Genomic DNA, 21,798 nt, shown 5'->3' on the forward strand with positions numbered 1-21,798 from the left:
TGATTCTGAGTTCATGTTGCACGACAATAATCGTATTGTGACAGTGTTCAGAATAAAATACTAGTTTCCTACCTACTAAATATTGTGCATTACTGTGTATACTGCTTAATATTTTTAATTTACTAAATATAGTAACAATAGAAACAATAAGCACGATGCAGCAACAACTGTTTCAAAAAGTAGTTTGCTACATTGTCGCCTTGTTGCATGTTATCCAACATATCTATAACAGTCTGAGCAAGTAATGAGATTTTGTTTCTTTGTTACACAGGATATGGAAGTCGAATGCATTGCAGTGCTTCATCCTGTGTTCTGCACATTTAGGCAAGTATAGTACAGCATACTACATGCTTAAAGAATATGTGCATACTCTATACATACTACATACTCCATAAATAGAAAGAGTAGCTTGTTTTTCAAAACATATATCTCTAGCTTACCAATTCACTTATTTTATTTACACAAATAGCTACAATGAAACATTTGGTGCATTGATGCATTGAATCGATGCACCTCTGCTAAATCCCAAATCATGTTAGCATCTGCAGTAAACTGTGTGTAAATGAGCACATGGCAAAAACTACAGAATGTAAATGTGTATGTCATATACATAACATCATTGCCCCAAAGCCGGCTGCCACCAAAATAAGCTTTTCTGAAAGTTTTGCGCCACCAGGTGTTCAAGTATTAAAACTGCCGCTCCTCATCTAGTGATCACATGATGACATTAGTCTTAAGATCAATAAAAGTTCATCTTTATTTATATATTTATAGTAACATAGACAGAAATGTCTGTTTTCTTTTTAAAGCAATACATTTTTCAAGCACGATATAGATATAGAGCTTTATTATCAGTAAGACCATGAACCCTTTAAATGATTATTTGACTGATCAGTGTAACGGTTCTCTTGAGTAATGCAAACTTAACTATTTTAACTAAACATTCACACCCTCTTTGTTTATGTCACCATTCACTGTTGTCTGCCCTGTGTTTTGCCTCTGTCATCTGTTCCCCATGGACTACACTTCCCATAATTCCCTGCACTCATCACTCTAGAGGGGGGAGGGGCTATGAGGGGAACACATTCAGGTACATCATCTGACAAAGAACAAGCAACCAATAGGGCATATATACAAAAAGACTACAGAGTAAATGAAACACAGGTGAGGACAATGGAAGACAGCTTGCAGGGAATTATGGGAAGTGTAGTCCAGATGACAGAGGCACAACACAGGGCTGACAACAGTAAATGGTGACAGTTTACAAGAGTGTTATAGTACTTCCTTTCCTTCATATCCTCATTATAATGCAAAACAGACTCAAAATAACACATATGTCTAATAAAAATAAATGAACTTAAAAATGTAAATACAGTAAAGTGCCATCGAAATGTGATGATTATATATGATTATCCTATAGTTCAAACAAATGCTTATTTTACTGATCTGAAAGTGCTTGACTGGCTGTATAGTATCTGTATGCTATATATATATATATATATAAAATTATACATACGTTTAAAAAGCATAACTGAGTAAATGAAGAGTGCATTTAACATGGAATGATTTGAAACGCCTCATTTTCTAGCATTTTTCCGAGTTGTCTGACTCCTGTCAGGAGGAGGTTTTAGGACCTGTATGTTGCTGGCCGGATTCACCACACATCTTTTCTGCTGATAATGATTCAGAAGATTTCTCCACAAAAAACTGCATCGCAGCAAGTTCTCATTACCTGCCGAAATACCTTAATTAGTGCACCGCAATCCAGTTACCCAATATGAAACATGTCAACATCTATAAACATCATATATATCGTATAGTGCATAATCACGATAAACACCTTCTAGGAGGTTTAACGCAATACTGTACACGTAATACAGGGGGAATATAGTTTTCTAGATTATTCGCATGCTATTAAAATCACCCAATAAATCTCCCACAAACCCTTGCTTGTTCATGAGAGCATATGGTGCGTACTAACCAATGATGCACAGTCCTTCTTGTGCCCTGGTGATGCCCACGTTGACTTGATTCCGGTCCACGATGAATCCAAGCCGTTTTATAATCCAGGATTTGGTTGGTTGCATCTCTATTTCGGATTTTGGGCAAGAGCGCACAGTTGACAAGATGACGTATTTCCATTCACTTCCTGTGGACAGGAAACAGAAGAGACAGCTCTAAATGAAGTCAAATATAATCCTGTCTATGCACCATTTACGTGAAGTGCCAAAACGCTCAATCGCAGTTAAACACTGTATAAACTGATAAAGTCTGAATGCTATCATGATGACCTTTAGTGAAACCCGCTGCTGTAAGATCCCAGATGTTAAGTTACCTTGACTCTTCATGATGGTGTTGACTGTGATGCCACGCATGCCTTTATTGGACAGGGACTCACTAATATTTGCCACTTGAGCATTATAGGGTGTTAGAATGGCGATGTCTTTTCCTTGTATCCCAGCATGGGTCAAAAGTTTGGCGATCCGCACCTGATGAAACAAGAGTTATGAGTGGTAGAAAAACACACCAAAGTATCTAAAAAAAAAGAGAGAGAGCTAAAAATATTGATTAAGAGCAGTGTTGGGTAAGTTACTCGAAAAAAAAAGTAATTAATTACTAACTACTAATTACATCTTCAACAGTGTAATTAGATTACTGTGCTGTGTCTGAAAAGTAATTGCATTACTTGTTACTAATTACTTTCTAAAAACCTTTATCAACCTCGAGCAGATTGAAAAATACAAGGAGAGACATGAAATTGTTCTTTCAATTCTTCAAATAAACGAATAAATTATTAATGAACTGTCCAAAGAATTTAAAGGGGCAGTGTTATATTAGAAAACATCAGAAGTAACTGTAATTGAATTACTGAATAATTAGAGTAATCCCTTACTTTACTTTTCCAATGAAAAAGTAATTTAATTACAGTTATTAATTATTTAGTAATGAATTACACCCAACACCGATTAAGAGGTAGTATAAAAAACAAGTATTAATTAAAGCTGTAAGTAGCGATGAACGGGCCCTCGTATATTGGTGCACGTTGGGGTAACTGTGCCAGCGGAATGTCACTCCAAAATGTTTTTAGCATTTTTTAGCACTTAAATGTTGTTAAGAGTGTATCACAGTGTAAAACATGTCATTTCCTGTTGCCAGTAGGTGGCGCTATGACTATAACTGAATATTGGCATATAGAAGTGTTCAAGACGGGACTCTTATAAAACATGGAAAGTTTGGGGCAGATTGGATATTGTATGTTTGAGTTAAAAGAACTTCCTGTTTCATGGCGAAACATAAAATTTGTCAGGGTGCTACGGACACGCCGTTCAAAGAAAACTCAAAAGCTTTGCATTTTAGCATCGCCAAGATCTTTAGATTAGACGGACCGAATATGAAGTAGATCTGATTTAATCTCGTTAAAGTACGAGGTCTGGAAATGGCAAAAACTGAGCAAAAATTGGAGAGAAAAATCACAATGGCTGACTTCCTGTTGAGTTTAGGATATGGGTCCAAGAGACTTTTTTGTACGTGTTGACAATTTTCTTACATGTAGGTGAAACGTGGCCTGAGAGCTGCTAAATTGAAATTTTGTAGGTGGCGCTATCGAGCCATTTTGCCACAATTCTCAAACCAGTATCAGATGTACATTTTCGCCACTTTTGAGATGTGTGCAAAGTTTCATGAGTTTTCGAGCATGTTTAGGTCTCAAAAATGTGACTCATTTCATATCGAACTTTGTCAGACCGCCACAGACACGCCCTTCAACGAAAACTCAAAGCTTCGCCATTAAACATCACCAAGACCTTTATATTAAGACTAAATGTAATGTTGATATGATTAAATCTCTAGGAGGAGTTTGCTAAAGTACAAGACCTGGAATTGGCTGTTGCCAGTAGGTGGCGCTATGACTATAACTGAATATTGGCATGTAGATGTATTCAGGCCAGGACTGTTATCAAACCTGTGACGTTTGGGGCAGATTGAACATTGTATGTATGAGTTACAACAACTTCCTGTTTCATGGCGAAACATAGAACTTTGTCAGACCGTCACGGCCAAGTCGTGCAGCGAAAACTCAAAAGCTTCGCAATGTAGCATCGCCAAGGCCTTTAGATTAGAATCACCAGTAGATCTGATGAAATCTCTAGGAGGAGTTCGTTAAAGTACGAGGCCTGGAAATGGCAAAAACTGAGCAAAAATGGAAGAGAAAAATCACAATGGCTGACTTCCTGTTGAGTTTAGGGCATGGGTCCAAGAGACTTTTTTGAAGGTATTGGCATGTTACACATGTATACCTATTATCGTATGTGTAGGTGAAACATAGCATCGTTGAAAGTTTTTAGGTGCCGCTATCGAGCCATTTTGTCGCACCCATTTCCAAAACCCATATCAGATGTCAATTTGCCCCACTTCTGATGCATGTGCAAAGTTTCATGAGTTTTCGAGTATGTTTAGGCCCTCAAAAATTTTATTAGTTTGGGAAAAAAACAATAAACACCTAGAAGAACAATAGGGTCCTTGCACTATTGGTGCTCGGGTACCAAAACAGTACGTATGGCACTTTTACTTGGGGCCTGTTACTTTTCACCGTGCTGGTTTGGTTCAATCAACCATAGTCGTTTATTAGTAGTAGTCAGTCTTTTTTTTATTTATTGTATCCCCTTTTTCTCCCCAATTTTGGAACGCCTAATTCCCACTACTTACTAGGTGGTGCGGTTACTCACCTCAATCTGGGTGGCGGAGGACAAGTCTCAGTTGCCTACGCTTCTGAGACCGTCAATCCGCGCATCTGATCATGTGACTCGTTGTGCATGACACCATGGAGACTCACGGCATGTGGAGGCTCATGCTACTCTCCACGATCCACACACAACTCACCACACGCCCCATTGAGAGAACCACTAATCACCACCACGAGGAGGTTACCCCATGTGACTCTACCTTCCCTAGCAACCGGGCCAATTTGGTTGCTTAGGAGACCTGACTGAAGTCACTCAGCACAACCTGGATTCAAACTCGCGACTCCAGGGGTGGTAGTCAGCGTCAAGACTCGCTGAGATTCCCAGATACCCAAATTAGTCCGTCTTTTATTATTGTTTCTCAGAGTAATTCTGTAGAAATCACAAGAATGGTTTTCCGTTTGTATCTCTGGTACCAATCGTTGGAGTTAATAGCCATTTTAAAAAATGACTCGTTATTGTATACATTTTCCAATAAGACAAAAAACGTCCTGACAATGCGGCTGGAACCTCATTTGCCATTTTACGCACCCCCTTTAAAAGTCTCAGAGGAAACCGTTTTAACCACCAACATTTGCCGCCCAGTGGCTGAGAGACTCCGGAGAAGCCACAGAAAAAGCGCATAAACGTAATGATCACTGCAACGGATGGAATCATCCGCTAAATAAATTCCTAATTTGTAATCGCTATCAAATGAGGCATCTTTATGTTTTGTTGACTATAATAAGTGCCTAAATTGTAAAGCAATTCTCAGCGTTATCTTTGTCCAACTTCACATTTTGGCTACCGTCCCTATGTTAATTACTAGGAAAGCTGGTCAAACCTGGCAACAGTAACCAAGGAAGGGCAGGACTTAGAGAATGGTAATTTACATCTGTTGTACCTCGCACTGGTTAAGTACGATTTCCAAAGAATCCCTGATGTGCGTTATAGTACCAAAATGCTTATTTGAGACATCAGAAATGAGTCATTTCTGTATTTTAATGCTGAAGTTCTAGATTAAGGTTTGTATAATGTATATATCATTTTGGAGTTATTAGAGTTATACTAAGGTTGCCATAGTAGATAAGATAAATATAGCTAGTATAAGAGATATTATTCGAGGGAATGACATGCAGCAACGACAGGAATTTTCTGTTACTCTAATCATCTCCCTAGGCTACACATTTCATAAAACCTACATTAAAGCCCCCAAAAACATTTGATTTGATTTGTCTGCTGCACTCTCTCACCACTTCTTCTGCCTCTTCCTTATTTGCCTTTGAATTTTCATTCCCTCGTTCAGTCGAGACCACCAGACTTTTCTCCTTCCCTTCAACATGCCCAAAGATTATGGGCGTATGCCTTGACTCTGTTTGGAAAAGACTCGGTTTGTATGGCACTGCAGTCTTTAACTTTCCTGCGTAGAACTCCTGAGATGGAAATGCACAAATGCCTTCTTGCTGTAGCAGACAAGACACGAGACGGACAAATTTACATTTTAAAATAAACAAAACTATGACACTCTAAAAGCTAAGTATGAGCTACTGACCGATATATGCCTACTTTCTTATTTAAGCTGATTTTGAGATGTAACTTCTTACCATTCTGTATTGAGTGTCAAGCATCAGTGCTTTCTCCACGTAACGTTCGAAAAGAGATGTACTCATGCCCAATCTCTTCACCACATCGCAGTGGACTATGGGCTGTAGCTGCATGTGATCGCCCAGAAGAATAATCTAGAGCATGAAATGAATAGGATAATGACCATTTCATAGAAATATTCCTTTGTAATGGTAAATGTTCTGCACTTATATAGCACCTTTTTAAGCCTTAATGGTATTCAAAGCACTTTGCACTGTGTCTCATTCACCCATTCACACACACACATTCATACACTAATGACAGCAGAGCTGCCATGTAAGGTGCTAGTCTGCCATTGGGAGCAACTTGGGGTTCAGTGTCTTGCCCAAGGACACTTCGGCATGTGGAGTCGTGTGGGCCGGGATTCGAACCACCAACCCTGCTAAGCCACAGCCGCCCCATACCTTTGTACAAAGGTAAGGAATATAGAACACTACACATCTTTCCGATTTACCTTATTGATGTCAATATTAATGTACAGCTTCCAATAACCTTCATTATTACACAGCTCTCTGGAATAGTCCATTCTGATTGGTCAATGGCACCCTGTAGTGGTCTGATATTCCTGAATATGTGTTTTCAATAACCAATCCATGAGGTTAATATCCAGGTTTTATCCAATTAATCGGACTGATCAAAACTGTGAATACGGTAACAGCACGTCAAAATTTCACTTCTGAAACTGATCTGTGCTTTCTGAAATTCAAATCACTCACCCCAGTGGTCATAGCTGGAAGTGTTGTTAAATGTACGGGCACGTGTGAGCTCCAGCTATCAGGTGAAATGTCCAGTTTGTTTTAAATCATGTAAACGTTCAACAGGAGTGTAGCTTAAGTATTTTGCTAACTCCACACTGTTTATGTGAGTGCGATTACTTCCTGGTTCCCACGAGACCAGAACCCACCAGTAGCACTAGAGGGTAATATGGTCATGCTTGCAAACTGTTGCAAAATGATCTGATCAAAGATGCCGCTTCTCAGTAATTCAACTGAATGGGGTTGAATCAACATGGGAGTGTTTGGCTGAAAAGAGGATTAGTTAGGAATCATACCTGCTCCGGTTTATGAGCCACTAGGGGAATGAAGGCTTCCGGTTCTGTTGCCATGGCGCACTCATCAATGATGATCTGTTTTAAGTCGAGGGCTTCAGCCAAGGCACCGTGTGAGGCTGCCGTGCAAGTGCACAAGATGACATCATGCTGCAATAATTCATGTTTTCGAGCATTTTTTAGGGCTTCTTTGTAGCTGTGAAAAATAAAAGTTAAAGTTTGTTCTTGTCACTTAAAACTGATGCTTCTATCAAATTGTCCTAGCCCAAAAAATCAAGCTGTCAAGTTGTCTCATGAGTTCTTTTTCTCTCTCCCCTTTTCTCCCCAATTTGTAATGCCCAATTCCCAATGCACTCTTAAGTCCTCGTGGTGGTGTAGTGACTCAATCCGGGTGGCGGTGGACAAATCTCAGGTGCATCCGCATCTGAGACCGTCAATCCAGCGCATCTTATCACATGGCTTGTTGAGTGCGTTACCATGGAGACATAGCAGGTGTAGAGGCTTCACGCTATTCTCCGCAGCATCAATGCACAACTCACCACACGCCCCTCCGAGAGCGAACCACATTATAGTGACCACGAGGAGGTTACCCCATGTGACTCTACCCTCCCTAGCAACCGGGCCAATTTGGTTACCTAGGAGACCTGGCTGGAGTCACCCAGCACGACCTGGATTCAAACTCACGACTCCAGGTGTGATAGTCAGCGTCAATATTCGCTGAGATACCCATGCCCCCCGAAATCAGGAGTTCTTGAGAGCACAAGAGAGATCTTACATACCATTTCCTTTCTTCATTAGTGAGGTGATCTCCTCTTCTAATTTTCATATCAAAAGCCAGAATTTGTGCAGAGAATGGGTTGTCAGCTTTTCGAATCAGGTGATGTAATGCAATTGAGCTAATAAAACAACAATGCATGCCCGTTAGTGAAACAGTTACATAATACAGTTTCAATGTGTATATGACATTAACAAGGCAATTCATATATATGATGTTTATGACCTCTAATTCGTAAAAGATGGCCAGTGTTGTGGAGAGGTTCTTCAAACTGCAAATACAGTACCTGAGCTCTGTGTTGGGCTTTTCCACTCTTTTAGATTGCCGAGAGAGCTTCAGATTGCAGCCTGGGTAAGGAAACTCCAACATCTCCATCTGATCACTGTAGATTCTGAGAGGTCTTAGTTGTTTTTCAAGTTTTAGCAGATGTCCTACAATACATTGTCATTAACAATTAATAGAAAGACAAACAAATAGAAACATTTTCCTCAACCCAGTTTAATGTTCAGAGACAACTATAAGTAAGCCATTCATGGGCTGAGTTAGAAAAATTATTACTAAGAATGTGAAAAACAGCGAAAGCAAGATTTTTTGATGGAGAGTAGCCAAATCTGGTTTGAGGGGGTCTGGGCAGCTCAGCGAGCAAAGACACTGACTACCACCCATGGAGTCGCAAGTTCGAATGAGTGACTCCAGCCTGGTATCCTAAGCAACCAAATTGGCCCGGTTGCTAGGGAGGGTAGAGTCACATGGGTAACCTCTTCGTGGTCGCTATAATGTGGTTCTCGCTCTCGGTGGGGCGTGTGATGAGTGACTCCAGCCATGTCTCCTTAGCAACCAAATTGGCCCGGTTGCTAGGGAGGGTACAGTCACATGGGGTAACCTCCTCGTGGTCGCTATAATGTGGTTCTCGGTCTCGGTGGGGCGTGTGATGAGTGACTCCAGCCATGTCTCCTTAGCAACCAAATTGGCCTGGTTGCTAGGGAGGGTAGAGTCACATGGGTTAACCTCCTCATGGTCGCTATAATGTGGTTCTCGCTGTCGGAGGGGTGTGTGGTGAGTTGAGTGTTGATGCCGCCGAGAATAGCGTGAAGCCTCCACACGCACTATGTCTCCATGGTACCACACTCAACAAGCCAAGCCACGTGATAAGATGCGCGGGTTGACGGTCTCAGACGTGGAGGCAACTGAGATTCGTCCTCCGCCACCCGGATTGAGGCGAGTCACTATGCCACCATGAGGACTTAATAGTGCATTGGAATTGGCCGGTCCAAATTGGGGAGAAAAAGAACTCCTGATTTCTTGAGACATCTTGACAGCATGTTTTTTTGGGCTAGGTCAATTTGATAGAAATGTCACTGCGCCACCATGAGGACTTAGCGTACATTGGGAATTGGGCATGCCATATTGGGAAGAACGTTTTTTTTTTTTTACCTGCAACCACATCAACAGACTTATTTGAAGGTCCACAGTACAGGATGGCTCTTTTCTTTTGAGGATTAGTTGAAGGACGTGTTTTAATTTTCTCGAGCAGCCAGTACACAATATGGACACCGACGACTGTTTTTCCAGTTCCTGAAACAAAAATATTCACCAATCTTCAAAGTGAAATTAGATAACATATTGCATTTCAATCTACCTCGGGAAATTGCACAACAATAAGATGTGACTGAAGTGACAATAAAAGATTCTGACATTCTTCAAATACATTTTACAAAGACATTCTGACACCAAAGCATATAAGGAATGCCTTAGAAGATGTCTCTTACCTGGTGGTCCTTGGATAAGAGTAAATGGGTTGCTCAGTGCTTCTCTTATAGCTTCACACTGACTATTGTTAAGATGGGAAAACCCAGAAGGGAGATCTTTAATCTCAAATCTGGCCGACATCTGCTTCCAACTTTTACTGCCTTTGAAGAGATACATAACGTAACAAACATTTACTTTATTGGAAGAGATCTTAAGAAAAAAGATTGCTTGTAAACAACTAGTTTTATAGTAGAGATTGAAAATATTTAAGAGCTTTGATAGAGGCAGATTACTGAGAGATTTGAATCTATAGTACCTCCTTCAGAGTTGATCCCTCTGCCCATGGCAATAGTTTTCACAAGCTCGTTAGCTTTAGTTAGACTGTTAATTGCATTTTCTTTTCGCCTGTGGAAAAATAAACACCATATATAACAAATAATAATGAGTAAATAAAGCATACGAATATGGTCTACTACAGATGTGCTGGTAATCTATTAAAAGAAAGATACCTTAAATAGTTACATAATCTAAAATATTTTAAAGGACGTTACATTTATATGGATTTAGTCTGCATTCCTGTACATTTTCATTTGTAAGATATTTGCTCTATAATTGTTATTCTTACACATCTGGCAAAAGCTTTGGTATTAGCTCCACTGTAAATCTTGTCTTCTCGCAGAAGATGTCCTCTGGAATATTTGTCATATGGTTCATTTGAAAGTCAATTTGCAAATGACTGGTTCCTTTGGTTTTTGTTTCTTCAACTTCAGTGATTACACCATGGGCCACCCAAATGATAACGGGGACATCCATTAAATCTGTTCGCTGCGAGTTCTCCAGAAATGGACACTCTTTTTGGGGAATCCTTGTTCGAATGCAGAGGAAACAGTTCCTGAGGTCACATTCAATGGACCATTGGTCTTTTTTGTCGAGAGGGAGTAGAAAACTCCCGCCAAGTTTGACTTCTTGAGATATTTCTGAGCTACATCTACTGGAGTCCCATTTCAGAGGTACATCTTTCAAAACGATGCTCTCATTTTCAGCCACTGCACTGAAGGCTGACTCCATTTCACACATAGGTTTCCATATTGCCTGATAATGCATGTATGTGTTGTATGAATTCCTTGATGAGTTGAGTGCGTATTTTGAAAAGCACTTGATTGGATCTTTTACATGCTCCAAACAAATCTCAAACTTTTTATGCACAATAAACAGCTGAACCGCTGGTTCCATTAATCCCCGAGCTGTTTCTGAACCTAGCTGCACTTCGACTGCCTCACCTTGCTTTAATCTCAGGGTCAGTTCAGCATAATGCTCAAATTGATCTGTTCCTGAATTTTTGGCTTGGGACAGTCTTTCCTGGAATTGTCCTGTGTGGGTTCTTGAGCTAATGTCAAGCTCCTCAATCAGGCGAAACATTAATTCCCATTTTTCGTCTCTGAGAGCATCTACTAGGCATTGCCAACTCTTTGTAGGGACAAAAGCCATGACCGAGTTTGGATTTTGTCGTTTCACTTCAGCGTGAATGTGAGGATTGGAGAATGAATATATCCTTCGCACCCATGTCAAGATCAGGCTTTTGGTTGTTTCATCAAACTCTGGTTGATCTGCCAACTGAAGGTCCCTGTAAAAAATCTCTACATTGTCTGGTATAGAGGCTCTGTAAAGTGGGAAGGATATTCTGAAGTTGGATGGATTGAGTTCCACAATGTATGCCACCTTCCTTTCTCTCTGGGTTGACAGTTTTGATGCAAAGTGAAGGGCATTTGCTTTCCTCTCATATGAGGACTGATGGTGATTCTTCCTGGCAAATTCCAAACAAGACAAATTAATGTCACGGGATGTGTAACACTGATCTGTCTTGTCAATTACACAATGCAGAAGACGCTGTACAATGACATCAATATACCGGCGAATTGGAGATGAGGCCCATGTATAGCTGTCAAGATGTAAATCATAGTGCCCAATTCTTGCGGCATGTGTTGAGTTTGAGCGCAAAAAATATGCTTTGAGAAGGAGCCTCCTAAATGCAATGGCAAAAGGAAGAAGTTGGGGGTGTATGTCATCGGTTGTAATTAAGTCAATTATTCTGTAGATGTCTCTGGCTTGTGCAGCTTTCTTAAGACTTTTCAAAAGTGATATTAATATGGGGAAGGTTTCAGCACTTTCTGGGATTGGCATGTCGATTGAGTGGTTACTCAAACCTTTTCTCGGCAGTTTGTGAGAATCAACTTTACTTGCATCGGCTTGACATGAGAGGTGAATAGAAAGAGGAATCAAAGAGGCATTATTTTCAAAAAGGTAATTCAACTGTTCACTTTTTGGCCTGTCCTGGCATCTGAGTGGAGTTAGGCTCCTTGTTTCGTCATCAGACAGAAGGTGTTCAGCAACTGCATAGTTAAACATGATCATCAGCTCTTCCACCATTTGGTGAGATCGTCTTCTTCCAAGGGTCGCATCCTCATCTGGAGGTTTGTAGCACCAGTCTTCTTGTTTCCTGCATTTCCTGTGAACCTCGGCAAAGTGGCATGCCATCACAAGGCAGGCTTCGAGGTCAAAATGCTTACTATTGACTATGGTCTTTTCAATGATGTCATCAGCTTCATTATAGGAAAACTTCCGACTGGAGCAAATGACAGACTTGTAAAGTGATCTCTTCGTTATGCAGTCTGTACTTTTATCAATTTCGATCATCAAGGAGATGGCTCGTCTATGATGATTAGGGATTAGACTGAAGAAATTGGTACTCAGTTCTTCAGGGAACATATATGTTGGCTCCTTCTCTGGTGCGTAGTATGCGGTACCTCGCTGCCGTGCGTATTTGTCCAGTTCACTGTCTTTTGCCACAAAGCTTGCAACATCAGAAATGTGGACTCCAATTTCATAGCAGCCACCTAAATCTCTTACACTGATTGCATCATCAAGGTCCTGTGAATCTGCAGGGTCAATGGTGAATGTTTGGAGGCCTCGGAAGTCTTTTCGTCCAACTTCAATTAAATGATGACCTTGAAAGTGTTGCATCTCTTTTTCCACAGTTGAAGGACATGTCCTGCTCAACTGGAACTCTTTATCGAGTACCTTTAATCCATCCTCAAATGTTTCTACTTTTGGAAACACTCCAACAACCACCCCCAAGGGATAGTGAAAAACATTCTTCCACCTAAGGACTCTGACAACAAAAAGATAATTTCTGCGGGCATCCTCGTTTATTTTCATGAACCTCTCTAATTTGAGGTTGATAGGGTTTTTCACTGGAATGTGGAATGGTTTGTCTTTCCAAAATGGTGTGTGGATTTTGGAGATACATTTGTTAATAGGTACCATCACCTGACTGTCGTATCTTTCAATGGTGCAGACAAATTCTTTGGGAGTATTTGCACTGTCAATAACATCAATTACTTTCCCCTCTAAAGGATTTGAATGCTCACTCAGGATCATGACTTCAACCTTGTCTCCGGGGAATGCCTGTCCCAAATTATGTCTACCCTTGATGTTGATCCGTAGGGAGGGCTCATCAAGTGGTACAGCATAACCTCGGTCAAAACTCTCCTTGACCAGCTCACAGCATTTGTGGGTGGTAGAGTTACTCTGCAGTTTCCCTGAATCTACTGGTTTGACATGGTTGACCACATTTCTATCAAGATGCTCATTTTGAAAAACAGGAAACAAGCCTTCCTCTGTCAGTGCAATGTTTAGATATTTATTCTCATCAAGAAGCTCTTTAAGTATTGGGTCATCTGTGTCTGGTATCTCAGATGTGCTTGATTCACTATCACTGCTGTCTTCATCTTCACTTCTGCAGAGCTCAGATATCTCAAGGAGATCGTGTTTCAAAGAATTCTGGGTAAGGTCATGGGCGCTTCCTTTGTTAAAGCAATGCTCTATGTAAGACTTCCAAAGTCTCCAGCACATTCCAAAGTGAGGACTAGAAAGTGCAGCTGCATCTCCGATCACAAATATTTGGGATTGGGCTCTCGTCATAACAGTGTTCAGCACACGCATGTCATTGAAAAAGTCAAAACAGTTCTGTTTAGTCACCGATAGGCTGTCCTTAGTGTGCACAGTGGAAATCAGAATGACTCTGAATTGTTTTCCTGCAAAATATTAGAAAAATAGTTATATACTCTATAATCACATGCATGTACCATTGTAACATAATCATGGCTTTGAGTAATGCATCATCCATACCTTGCACATTTTCGGCATTCTCCACTGTAATACCACGCAGTCCAAACAGAGCCAATCTTTGTCTTATTTCATATACCTGTAATACAAAAGAGTTGAAAGCTTCTGGTAAAGGACAAATAAACAAAGGCAGGATGCCCTCAATAAAAGCATGATGTAAATAGCTAACTATCATAGCAATAGTTTTGATACCTGTCTGCCTTGTGAAAGGACACAGATTGATGCTGGATCTTGATTGTGCCACTCGTTTGGCCAGTCCCTCATAACTCCTTGCACAATGCCAGCAACACTTTGAATTTGTTCTGGATTGAACCAGGACATGCTTGTTGGGTCCAAATGGCATTCTCCTCTTACGTGATGGAACTGCAAGGCATGTTGTTGTGGATGAGGAGGCACATTTCCTCTAGGCTTAATCACATCTGTCTTTCCCACATAAAAATGTGTTGACACAAAATCCAAGATGTCCTTTGCAGACCGGTAGTTTTCATTGAAAATGATTCGGCTTTGTTTGGCAGCACTGCTGTTCTCAGCTTGGTATTGATAGAAAAGCCGATTGAGCAGAGTGTGCTCTGAGCATTTGTCTTGCCTCACAGAGAAGAGCTTGGGTCCCATCTGCATGTGATCTCCTGCTAAAACGACTCGTGTCTTTTTACCTGCCAATCCCAGTGCCATAAGAGCTTCGCACTCCAACATCTGGGAAGCTTCATCGATCAGAATGTGGCTGAAGTAGTTCTCTGGGAGCGTCATGTCATGAAAGTAACGAGCCATTGACGTTGTTGTTATTATGATTCTTGTGGAATCCAGAACAGCTTTATCAGGAAACTCAAAATAATTGCCATCGATGGATAAATGGCAGTACTTTAGAGTAGTGGGATCGGTGGATTTCAGTGGATCCCTTTCCTTTGCCTTTATTCTCAGAGGTTTGGCTTCATGATGACCAGTTGTCACATATTCGTGGAAATGATTCTTCACATAAAGATCTGCAGAACTGCATTGATAAAAATGGAATAAATATTAATAATATACAGAGACAACTGTTTTGTACTACGAAATCTACAATATAAACGAAGGGCATTGAGTACTGTAAAGCTCCACTAAATTGTCACAACATTACCAGGTATCCTTTGAGGTACCTTGAAGTACCATCAAAATGCCATGGTATATGAATACAGTAACATGGTATATATCAAAGTACAATGGGATAACCATCTGAAACAAACACAGTGCCATTTTTTCCCATACAGAAGATGTTTTTTAAGGAGTGCAACTTTAAGATTACCTGTTTGTATGCGTACAGATCAAGATTTTGTTCTGTGGTTGCTTTACAAGTGCCTGGGCCATTTTAGCAAGGGTTCGAGTTTTGCCGGTTCCAAAAGGTCCATAAATCAACAAAGGTGGCACACTGCTTGTGTTCTCCGCTACTCCCAATGCAAAGTTCATTGCAGCTTGCTGCTTTTCGTTTAAATCCCCTTTTTCTGACTGGCAGTAAATAGGGATGCTGCTGGTTTTCAGATCAGGCAAAACTTTGTCCAAGTGTGGAAGATCGTCAATAGCCTTGTGCATCTCGCAGAAACCCAGACGATCCAGTTGGAACTGGATTGCCATCTCACATTGCATCCCATTCTGCAGATGAAGATCGTCGCAGCAGCGTTTGGAAAGCTTCAGATGCAACTGTGTCTCAGTAGCAGTGTCTTTTAAAATTTCAGCCTCATAAACTAGCCCAAGATAGTCATGATTTTCCACCAAATGCACAAGAGCTCTGCTAACATGTCTTTTCAATATGTAACCTTGAGGGGTATTCGGAGTGAGTGGACAAGAAAGAGGCACAGCAGCAAAAAGTTCCCCTTGAAGGGCATATTTTGATCCAAACAACTCATTAGACAGTTGGTCTGTCAATTGCACAACCGCTTGCAGCCTGGAAATAAAACAGAAAGAGTACACTTTTAACTCTTAATTGTAATAAATAGATCTTGTCCAGTATTTCTTGCACTCATATAAAACCAAACATACAATATACCTGGTAAGTAGTTCAGCTTCTATCTGTTCCTCCTGATACAGAAACTTGTGCATGCTGTCTTTGTAATTACCACGATTAATTGAGGAAACAGCATTAGTTTGGAAGTTCAGCTGGTGTTTCATTACAAGCTTGTATTTATTTAGCAGCTCCCTCTCTGTCTGTTCTCTTTCACCAAAAGGGATGATTTCCATATTTTCCACATTCCAGGCCATGGGATTCCTGGCTTCCTCTGACTCACTTTGCATTTCTTGCAGAACCTCAGGTGCCGGAGTCCTAGCTGATGTTCTCTTAGACTCAGGTACCTCTTGACCAATTTCTCCAACTCTAACCTTGAGTTTTTGTTGCAGTACAGGTCTCGTATCAAAGTCAAACACCACCCATTGCTCATAAAGTCCTGGTTGGTCAGATGTGAAGGACACTGGGATTTCATACTCTACAGAAACATTCAAATCGATTACAGTTGAATAGGTAGAAGCATTTGGCGAACATGTCAATTCAAAGGTTAATAATCACAAAAGTATTAGTATAAGTATGAAACTTTCAAATAAATTGTCAAAGATGTAGATTTTAATAGTTTTATGTAAGAAAAATGTCATCTCTACCTTTTGTATCATCTCTGGAATGAGTACTTAGAAACCAATCACCAGTGGAATATGACTGCTCCACATAGGGGTCTTTACTGATGGTAAATGTTGCCCCAACTTCATGTCTGAGTAAAGCAACTATTTCTAAAGTCATCTGGAGGGATGCAAATTATGTAGAATAGTAAGAATTAATGAACAACAACGACAGAGGTAGCTATTTTACAGTACTGACATTGTCACAAGATGAATTGTCTTGGCAGGCACTAACCCTCATAACAATGGATTATGTATGATACCTTTATTTTGAGTGGCTATTCGCACCCCAATAGTCTTGTGGAACTACAGAATAAAAGTAAAAAAATCAGTGTCATTGGCATGGAGGGTAGAGTGCACAAATGTACTTTTTGTGCATGCAACCCAAGTTCGAATCACGCTGAAGGTTAGGGACTTCAGAGAAGGTCTTGGTCTGGGTAAGTTGCAGTGTTTGTCCTGGGGCAGGGCACGAGGGGCATCAGCTTTCTCTTGTGGCTCAGCCATGTCTAGAACATGTCAATTGATTTGCAACAGTCTCACGAGACTAAGGTTAGTGTTGGGGATAGAATTAGGGGTAGGGTTAGGTTTAGGGGGTACATATAGGGTTTCTGTGGGATTCAAAATGAACATGCGGCCACTGATGTCTCTAAACTGTACAGTATGTTAGTATTTAAATTGGGGTGCATATCGTATCAGTCTATATTTATTCCATAAAAGTCAGACAAAATGTGAAAATGTGTATCTTTAGTGGCCCAACAGCTTGTCACTCGGGCAGTACCCTCAAAGGTACACCCACTGTACCATTTACATGACAATCAGAATGTACGGGGCGGCTGTGGCTCAGTTGGTAGAGCGGGTCGGCCCCTAATCGCAGGGTTGGTGGTTCAAATCCTGGCCCACACAAATCCACACGCCGAAGTGTCCTTGGGCAAGACACTGAACCCCAAGTTGCTCCCAATGGCAGGCTAGCACCTTGCATGGCAGCTCTGCCACCATTGGTGTATGAATGTGTGTTTTTGAATGGTGAATGAGTCACAGTGTAAAGCGCTTTGAATACCATTAAGGTTAAAAAGGTGCTATATAAGTGCAGACAATTTATCTGTCTCTAAAGGGTACATATTATTACCTTAAGGTGTAAAGAAGGTATAGTGGGTGTACTAGAGCACTGTCCCGGTGAAAAGCTGTTGCCCTAAATCAAGGGTGCCCAATACGTCGATCGTGATCTACCAGTCGATTGCAAAGGCAATGCTGGTAGATCGCACAAAATTTAAATGTACTTTCGTTAAATTTTTATAAAAATAAATATAATGTCTTTCCTTCTTTTAGTTTCTGTTTGATTTGCACTTGACGAGTAAATATTGACCAGGCGAGGTTTTGTTTATGCAGTTGCCATGACAACTAGGTTTGCACATACACGCCTTCCAAGGACTTCTGAGAACAGAGCGCGAAATTGTCTGATTCCATTCAGTTTCGCCTAATCCGGGCAGTAGCATCACAATTTCGCGCTCTTTTCTCAGAAGTCCTTGGAAGGCGTGTATGCTAAACCTAGTTGTCATGGCAACTGAATAAACAAAACCTCGCCTGGTCAAAATTTACTCGTCATCAGAATAAGGTAAATGCCCTGGCTATTGTAATCTATTGTGCTGTAGGTGTTTTGGGTTTAGTGTTAAAACTGAATGATATTAACATTGAACATTATTATATATTTTTTTATTAATTAGAAGATTAATTCCATGTAGGGATACATGCAGTAGTCCCAACAAGCATTTTCTTATTTTAAATGAAACTGTATTTATTAGTTGGTAGATCTTATTGAGTTGGTCATTTAAAAGTAGATCATCACACAAAAAAGTGTGGGCACCCCTGCCCTAAAGGTAATGAAACATTCTGAGAGTGTAGCTCAAATTGGGATGTTTGTTTTTGAAAAATCAAGACAAATGATTGTATATTTGTAAATGTACAAACCTTAGAAATAATTTTTAAATTCCATGTAAATGGTATTCCCTTTTGCCTTACAAAGACACTATCTAAATCTGGCTCACAGGTGATAGAAACATCTGGAAGCGTGTCGTGTACCTAGAAGAAAAAAATCACGGTTTTGACTTTGTGAAAAAGTACAATAGCAAAAAAGCTTTGGTTCCCTTCCGAGGGAACTCGCACTGCGTCGTTGAAAACGACTCTTTGGGGAACGCTCCTTAGCGTGCGCCTCTGAATTATGAATGAAACTATTCCAATCTTGATTGGTGTTGCGTCATGACGTAACATGTGACGGCATAACCGGATGCATAAAAGTGACGCCGGTACACATACACATTAGCTTTCGCTCTTCAGCAAGCGCTCTATGTTGAAATTGTTTGTCTTATTTGGTGTTGTTTGTCTGATTTAAAAATGTTATGGCCACCGAACAGTTCAAGAAGTGCGTGCACCCCTGCCCTCGTTTCATTACGGGTAGGGACACGCACGCTTTATGTGTGAACTGTTTGGGAGCACAGCACGCACAGGCAGCTCTCGAGGGATCTGCCTGTGAAAGTTGTGAAGCACTACCCATGAGAGTGCTGTGCTCCCGGTTGGCGTGCTTCGATGAGCACGGTCAGGCTCGCGTTCCCCACGGTTTTGGCCCCGCGTCTGTTGAGGCAGCGCGGCGGTTGAAATCGCGGGGTTCGCAGCGGATTTTGCAGATGAGAATGAGACTGCTGCGGCACGTTCTCATTCTTCGTTTGAGGATCCCGAGCCTACTGTGAGTGGTGCAGAAGCCCGCGTCGCGGCTTCTTCTGCCCATGGTCAGGTCCCCTTGCTTGAGCTCACTGCTTCCGAGGAAGTGGATATGCTCAGCATCGATGTGGACGACCGGGAGCCAAGCACGCCAGTTTTTGGCCAAGCTTATGAGGAGCTGATTGAGGTTGTGACGCGTGCCGTGGCCAGACTGAATATCAGCTGGCCACAAAATGAGCAGGGAACGCAAGTTGAAAGCAATTAGACGTGCGTTTCCTGCGGCACAGATCACAAACTCAGCGCCGGGGTTTGCCGTTTTTCCCCGATCTCCACAAAGATATCTAAAACGAGATCGTGGGGTAAACGGAGGGCTGTCCCCCCCCGCTGCAGAGCAACCGAGGTTGCTCTCGCAGCGGAGTCCTCAGGAAATCGGTGTCGGTTCCCGCCGTCTCTGACGCTTCGGGCCACATCAATTTCCAGCGAACGCACACCGTGCCGTTCGTGTCAAAAAAAAAAAAAACAAGCATCAATGGTGGTCACAGAAACCGTATCGACTAAATCCTGCCGGTCTTTCGCTTCAGGAAGTCGAGAACAGTGCTTGAAAAACACCCGAGACCAGCCTCGAGAGGCTGGTTCCCTTAGTGGAAGCTTCGGGAAGCGGTCCTACCGAGGTGGTAGAACCTCGGAGGGCTGTCCCCCCACTGCAGAGCAACCGAGGTTGCTCTCGCAGCGGAGTCCTCAGGAAATCGGTGTCGGTTCCCGCCGTCTCTGACGCTTCGGGCCACATCAATTTCCAGCGAACGCACACCGTGCCGTTCGTGTCAAAAAAAAAAAAAACAAGCATCAATGGTGGTCACAGAAACCGTATCGACTAAATCCTGCCGGTCTTTCGCTTCAGGAAGTCGAGAACAGTGCTTGAAAAACACCCGAGACCAGCCTCGAGAGGCTGGTTCCCTTAGTGGAAGCTTCGGGAAAGAGGTCCTACCGAGGTGGTAGAACCTCGGAGGGCTGTCTCCCCGCTGCAGAGCAACCGAGGTTGCTCTCGCAGCGCGGAGTTCTCAGGAAATCGGTGTCGGTTCCCGCCGTCTCTGACGCTTCGGGCCACATCAATTTCCAGTGAACGCACACCGTGCTGTTCGCGTCAAAAAATAAAAAACACACATCAATTGTGGTCACAAGGACTGTATCGACTAAATCCTGCCGGTATCTCGCTTCAGGAAGTCGAGAACAGTGCTCGAAAAACACCCGAGACCAGCCTCGAGAGGCTGGTTCCCGTAGTAGATTTTGTAGAGAAGGATGGGGGGGTTGAGGCCGATTTTAGATCTCAGAGTTTTGAACCGGCCTTTGAGGAGGTTCAGGTTCAAAATGCTTACCATTCCTGTCATCGTGAGTCAGATCAGATCCGAGGACTGGTTTGTCATGATAGATCTAAAAGACGCCTATTTTCATGTACCCATCCTTCCATGTCACAGGAGGTTCCTGAGGTTCGCTTTCGGGGGCGAAGCTTACCAATATCGGGTTCTTCCGTCGGCCTAGCACTCTCTCCCCGCACATTCACCAAATGTATGGATGCAGCTCCTGCTCCTCTGAGACTTCAGGGCATCCGCATACTGAATTTTATCGATGACTGGCTCATTCTGGCCCAGTCTCGAGAAATGGCGGTTCGGCATCGAGATGTCGTCCTTGGCCATATTCGAAGTTTGGCGTTGAGACTCAACACAAAAGAGTGTGTTACAACCATCCCAGTGCACAACGTTTCTGGGTGTTGTGTGGGACTCGGTTACGATGCAGGCACGCATGTCTCCTGCACGTATCGAGTCCGTTCTGGCGATGGTGTCCGGGTTAAAACTAGGCCAGGCCATCACTGTAAAGCAGTTTCAAAGACTGCTGGGCCTCATGGCAGCGGCATCCAACTTGATACCTTTGGGCCTTCTACACATGAGGCCCCTCCAGTGGTGGCTGAAAGCCAAGGTGTTTTCCCCAAGGGGAATCCATTTCAGTATAATCAGAGTAACGCGCAGATGCCTTCGTTCTCTGCTAATATGGAAGAAACCTTGGTTCCTGTCCCTAGGGCCAGTGTTGGGAGCGTCATGTCGCCGGAAAACCGTTTCGACAGACGCCTCCCTCACTGGCTGGGGCGCGGTCATGGACGGCCGCTTTTGCCAGGGGTCTGTGGCAGGACCATCATCATTCTTGGCACATAAACTGTCTAGAGATGTTGGCTGTGTTCAGGGCTCTGAGGAGCTTCCTTCCAGACATCAAAGGTTACCATGTCCTAGTACGTTCGGACAATACATCAGTGGTAGCTTATCTGAACCGACAAGGAGGACTCA

At 42.1% G+C, this 21,798-nt stretch overlaps 1 protein-coding gene across 1 annotated transcript in view; it reads right to left on the bottom strand.

The window, feature by feature from the left end:
• Positions 1–757: 757 nt before the first annotated feature.
• LOC127646464 (helicase with zinc finger domain 2-like) overlaps positions 758–21,798 on the bottom strand; it is a 28,793-nt gene continuing 7,752 nt past the window's right edge. The window contains exons 4-21 of the mRNA XM_052130143.1: positions 18,719–18,829; positions 16,739–16,874; positions 16,137–16,569; positions 15,399–16,034; positions 14,312–15,107; positions 14,123–14,198; positions 10,560–14,028; positions 10,251–10,339; positions 9,955–10,095; positions 9,620–9,760; positions 8,472–8,616; positions 8,190–8,306; positions 7,414–7,606; positions 6,323–6,457; positions 5,972–6,181; positions 2,336–2,489; positions 1,982–2,149; positions 758–1,732 (exon numbers count right to left, since the gene is read on the bottom strand). Coding sequence (XP_051986103.1) covers positions 1,578–1,732; positions 1,982–2,149; positions 2,336–2,489; positions 5,972–6,181; positions 6,323–6,457; positions 7,414–7,606; positions 8,190–8,306; positions 8,472–8,616; positions 9,620–9,760; positions 9,955–10,095; positions 10,251–10,339; positions 10,560–14,028; positions 14,123–14,198; positions 14,312–15,107; positions 15,399–16,034; positions 16,137–16,569; positions 16,739–16,874; positions 18,719–18,829 — 7,305 coding nt within the window. The 3' untranslated portion in view covers positions 758–1,577. The remainder of the gene's footprint in view (positions 1,733–1,981; positions 2,150–2,335; positions 2,490–5,971; positions 6,182–6,322; positions 6,458–7,413; positions 7,607–8,189; positions 8,307–8,471; positions 8,617–9,619; positions 9,761–9,954; positions 10,096–10,250; positions 10,340–10,559; positions 14,029–14,122; positions 14,199–14,311; positions 15,108–15,398; positions 16,035–16,136; positions 16,570–16,738; positions 16,875–18,718; positions 18,830–21,798) is intronic.

Source organism: Xyrauchen texanus, chromosome 7 (genome assembly GCF_025860055.1).
Source record: "Xyrauchen texanus isolate HMW12.3.18 chromosome 7, RBS_HiC_50CHRs, whole genome shotgun sequence".
NCBI lineage: Eukaryota > Metazoa > Chordata > Actinopteri > Cypriniformes > Catostomidae > Xyrauchen > Xyrauchen texanus.